Here is a 5,838-nt window from a genome sequence, read left to right on the forward strand (position 1 = left end):
AGAGAGGGAGAGAGGGAGAGGAGAGAGGGAGAGGGAGGAGAGAGAGAGAGAGAGAGAGAGAGAGAGAGAGAGAGAGAGAGAGAGAGAGAGAGAGAGAGAGAGAGAGAGAGAGAGAGAGATTGGAGATAAATGGATAGAGAGCAACCTGTGTCAGCAAGCACCGACACTCGCCCTAACACCTGTGTACAAATGTGCCTTCTTATTCAGCACTTCAGATCAGCCACCGTCTTCAAGAATCCGCCGCCTTCAGCCGCCAAGCAATCCCCAGGAATGTGTAGTCCAAGCACAAGCACAGGCCGGCCACCGCCTCCAAGCGCCTCCGTCCCCCCGCCAGCACCACAAACGCAAAAGCAAATCAAGGCAAGCACCAAGAATGTAACAGCTCCTCCTAGGGCACGCGCCCGTCCTCAGCGCCGCCCAACTGGTCCCTCGGAACCTGCTGGCCGAGGCTTGCCTTCACACTGCCTGCAGGCTCGTCTCCATGAGGTCTGCAGGATGCCTGGAGTACCTGTTTCTTGTCATGCTCGCTGGGGGATGGAGTGGGGGGGGAGAGGAAGGGGTTGGGGCCGGGGGAGAGGGTGGAGGGATAGGAGGAGCTGAAGGAGGAGGTGGGAGGAGGAGGAAAGGATTCTAACTTTGCTAAATGGACTTCCAAAACTCCACGTGTCGATTTAGCATGCAGTCTTGGTGGCATTACGCCCTAGCTTTTTTTTTGTTGTTGAAGGGAGTTCTTGAAAACGCTTCCCTCCTGAGGAAGTGAGGAGCCTCCCCTTTCCCGGCTCCCCCCCCCTCCCTCACCACCACACTACTACGCACCGAGGAACCTTGCAAAATAAAAACGAGGTGGTGCCGTCTCCAGCCTCTCGGACGCACCCCACGCCGTGACAACCACCAACGACTGCATTCAGCCCCCAACCGGAGAGAACCCCCTCCCCCCCAAGGCGACAAAAGCAAAAGCAGGGCGAAACAGACCCACCGAGCCCCCTCTGCAAGCCCTCGATAAAAAGCAACCTTGGATCAGCAGGCGTGGAGTGCTGGCCGTACTAGGGTATTGATTGTTTGGGCCAACGCTGGCTAACTCACAGGCGACCAGCCAGCCAGCCAGCCAGCGCGCTCGACCCGGGCTGAATGGGACTCACTCAGCTATTCTCCCATTTAACCAATGCCAACACTGGGTCACGACAGCCAACTCTCTTGACCACTTCCCTGCGCAGGTCACCCTCTGCCTCTCCCTCCCCCTCTCCCCACTACATAACCCCCTCCCTCCACTCCCCTCCCCCCAACATACAGCCGCCGTTCTGACCTAGTGGACCAAACTGTCTTGTTGTTTACATCTCTCTCCCGCTCTCTCTCTCTCTCTTTCTCCCTCTCGCCCGAGCCCAGCACAGCACGGCCGTAACTGCCACTACAGTTTGATCTCTCATCTTTATTCCATTGATTAATCTTGAATTTCATCTCTCTTCGATATAGGTTAACGGCGCTTATCAGTTCCCTGTCTCAAGTTACCCGTGTTTATCTTATCTGTCCGTCGGTTCGACTGGGACACCGATCCAGACCTACTTTGCTAGAACAAGCCGTAGCCGAGCCTTTGTAGGAGCGGGGAGGGGGGAGGAGGGAGGAGGGGAGGCATTCATTCACACAGCGTGAACAACACCGAGATTATGAATGAGACATTTTCCCCTGCCCACCACCGGGGCTTCAAGGCACCGAGGGGTAAATTAAGGGCATCCGTTATGGCGCTAGGGATTCCCTGACGTCATGCCCTGCTGTATGAGGTCTGGTTACCCTCGAACGGCATGGAGTGTTTGTTTTCAGGAGGTCATTTAATGGCCTTCGAAACTATCGACTCGGAAATGGGATTGTTAATTGGTCTGGCAGCCGTTAATAGCAATCTTGGAAGGAATGTGGTTAGGTAATGTTACTGCCACGGACTGAATGTCGTTTCCTTTCCACGGCACGGCGGAACAGGAAATAGAAGTGACAAGAGGCCATGGCACTGCGAATTGCGTACCTCGGCCTTTCGACCTAAAGACAGACTCACACAACGGTCTTGTTTCTTACCTGATAAGCAGTGTGCGATGCAGCCCTCTTGGTTGAACTTCCTACAGAGGATGGTCATGAGTGTGGGCGTGAGCGGGTTGCTAGCGTGGGCGTGGTCGTAGAGAACGATAGGGACACACTGGTGGAGCCTGGCGAGCCGATCTCCCCCGTCAGCAGCCAAGTGCCGCACGACCTGAGGCAGACTCAGCTTGCCCGAGGCCAGGCGCCGGAGCATCAGGGAAGAGAGGCCTACACTCACGGCCCCGCGGATGTGTCCTGCTCTGTAGTCGTCGGCGCCACGGCAATCTAGCATCAGTATCTCCTCGACTCCATGTGCCCGCCGCAGCACCTCACACAGCTCGCCTGCCTCCACCACCGGTGCGACGCTTCCACCACTCATACTGCCACCACTGTATCCTGCTGCAGCCTCACCATCAATAGAAGGCATGGCGGCGCATGGGCACGCTTACAAAACTGCTGCGCCCGATCTGCATTTACTACAACTCACTGGAACATCAAGTGTCAAGCACCAACACCAACAAACACTTCCCAAGCACTGCTCAGCAACACGTCTTTACTCCCTGCAGTCCTACCACCATCTAAGCTAGCAGACCATTGATGAAAACGTCCCTAGTACGGAGCGCCTACGTCACCGTCACCCAATAGCCAGTAGCGCCGAAGCAACCCGTGACGTCAACCAATCACAGCCATCCATTGACTATTGCGGGCTCACCGCCAATGGCAGGCCCGCGAAAGCGACCAATCAGGGCGGTTCGACGATGTGACGTCAGATTTATCTCTAAAAGGAAAAGCATTACCAAAAAGCGCGGGAACGGGAGAAAACATGAATCAATCTAGTCAAGAGTAATTTTGTACATCACGATTGTTTCTCTTCACTCAAAAGAGCGTCCTAGTTGAGAGAAAAACTCCAGCGCCCATCGTCCTAAGAAACTAAAACGAATAAATATATAAGCAGTGAAGATAAGTTGGCTGGCTGCAGATCGCCAAATACAGCAAGGTCGCGAACGTTGTGTGGGCGTGGGGGAGGAGGGAAAGGGGGGAGGCCGGAGGGGGGAAGGGATCGTACCTCGAATCTCTCGTAAGAGATCTTGGCAGGGTTATTCTTCTTCTGATTCTTATTGTTATTGTCAATATCACTATTATGGTTGTTAGTGTTGCTGTCCATTATCGAGTGTCATTGTTATTAATATTGCTATTATTATCATTATGATAATAATTACCATTGATATAATCATTATCATTACCACCACCACCATCTCCATCATTATAGTCATAATCATCATTCCCATTATTATAGATATTGTTCTCATTATCACTATTATTATCATTGATATTATCTTCTTTATTTCAATTATCATCTCTGTTCTCACTATCATTGTTATTATTATCATTATTATTATTACTGTTATTGTTTTGTCATTATCATTACTATTACTATTATCGTAATTGTTATTATTACCATCATCATTATTATCACTACTATTATCATTATTATTATTATTTTCATTATTATTGTTATTATCATTATCATTATTATCATCATTTATGTTATTACCATTATCATCATCATTGCTATAATTATGATTATCATTATTACCAATTGTTGCTACCATTATAATTATCGTCATAATTATTGGCATTAGTATTAGTGATTAGTATTATTAGTTTTATTCTCATTATTGTCATCATTATCATTACTATCATTATTGCCATCATAATCATTATTATCATAATTTGTATAATTATTAGCATTATTATTATAATCAATATTATTATAGTTATTTGTTATTATCAGTATCATATTGTTACATCGTTATCATTACTACTGCTACTTCTGTTATTACTATCATTATTATTATAATTATCATTTTTACAATCATTATCATGATCATCTTTATTATTACTATTATCATTATGATCATCATTACCATTAATATCTTCAACATCATCATAATCATCGCCCTTTCTATCATTATTGCAATCACAATCAATATCAACAACAACATTGCTCGCACTTGCTCTCTCCGTCATAATCACAGTGAGCGCCTTTGTGCGAAACCGCGCTTGAAAACGGACGAAAGTCTAGGTGAGAACGCATCCATTTTTGAAAGTGTTGCTGGGTTAAAATTATTTGCTGGACTTACGTTAGAGGGGCTACTGGGTTAAATTATTTTTTGTGTTGTCGAAATCGATTTTCCTATTTTTTATGCATTATCATTATTATATGTTATTGTTTTTTTATATGATAATACTGATGATGGTAATTATAATAGTAGTGATATCAGTTATAATGATAATAATAATAGTAATATCAGTGATAATGAAAATAATTATAGTAATGTTATTGATATTGCTGACAATAATAATGATAATACCAATAAAAATAATGATGATAATAACACTGATAGTAATGATAATAATGATGACAGCAATGTTAGTAACAACTACAATGATAATAATGATAATTATAATAATAGTAATATTAATATTTATAAGAATATGAAGGATTATGATGGTACTATTATAACATAATTATCATTATTATCATTACCGGTATTATCCTGATCATCATTGTCATTACTATCATTATTATTATTGCTGCTATTATTATTATCATTAACATCATTATTCTCATCATTATTATCACCATCATCACTATTATCATCATCATTATCCTAACCATTTTCATCAATATCATCATAATCCTTGTTACTATTATTATCATTATCATTATTATCATTATCATTATTATCATTATCATTATTATCATTATTATTATTATCATTATTATCATCATTATTATCATTCTTCTTTTTCTTTTTGTTATTATCATCATCATTATTATCATCATTATTGTTATTAATATAGTTTTCATTATTGCTATTATTCTTATCATAATGGTGATTCTTATGATTGTTATTGCTATCACTATCATTTGCTATTATTATCATTGTTATTCTCATTACTATTGATCATCATTATTATCCTTGTTATTAGCATCATTACCACTATGTTAATAATATTACTAATATCATTATCACTAGCGTTACTCTTATCATTATTATTTCTATTACTTTTGTCATCTTTTTGACTGCTGTTAACATTACTATTATATGTCTAGCGCTACTAGAATCTTTGATTATTATTTTTATTATCATCATTATCATTATCATTATCATTAATATCATTATTATTGTTACTATGATTATCATAATTCATATGATTATAATTTTTATTATCATCATTATCATTATCAATATTACTATCATCATTATCTTTTTTTCTAACATAATTATCACTATTACTGCAAGTTATATAATTACCATAGCATGATTATCATTACTGCTATCATTAATGGCAGTCATATCATCACTATCATCATCATAGCCATTACTAATAGTGATCTGAGACTAAAACTGCACCTTGGTCATTCGAAAAACAAGATTCCTTTTAATTAACAAACGTAAACTCTGTATTTGCATGAATATTTCGTACAAAGACAATCGATAAAAAGTTGAACGTAAGAGACCCAGGTGTGACGTAGACAGTAGTGCATGCATGACCTTACCTCAGCACCTGGACGACGACCCCCGTCCCCTGACCTTCACCTCCCCCCCCCCCACCCTCTCCACCTCCACTATGACAACGACCCATCTATCTTTACCCCTCTCTCCCCTTCCCTCTCTCCCCTCCCCTCTTTCCCCTCCCCACGGTTTATATTCTGGCTTTGTGTATTTTCTTTGTCTGTCTTCGGTTTTGTCTGTTTGCTTAGTTGCC

At 42.1% G+C, this 5,838-nt stretch overlaps 1 protein-coding gene across 1 annotated transcript in view; it reads right to left on the reverse strand.

The window, feature by feature from the left end:
- LOC122262430 (dual specificity protein phosphatase 6) overlaps positions 1-2,665 on the reverse strand; it is a 43,652-nt gene extending 40,987 nt beyond the window's left edge. Inside the window, exon 1 of the mRNA XM_043030425.2 lies at positions 2,062-2,665. Within this exon, the coding sequence (XP_042886359.1) occupies positions 2,062-2,488 (427 nt within the window). The 5' untranslated portion in view covers positions 2,489-2,665. The remainder of the gene's footprint in view (positions 1-2,061) is intronic.
- Positions 2,666-5,838: the final 3,173 nt, after the last annotated feature.

Source organism: Penaeus japonicus, unplaced genomic scaffold (genome assembly GCF_977035675.1).
Source record: "Penaeus japonicus unplaced genomic scaffold, GWHDUDI00000001_assembly GWHDUDI00000007, whole genome shotgun sequence".
NCBI classification, from domain to species: Eukaryota; Metazoa; Arthropoda; class Malacostraca; order Decapoda; family Penaeidae; genus Penaeus; species Penaeus japonicus.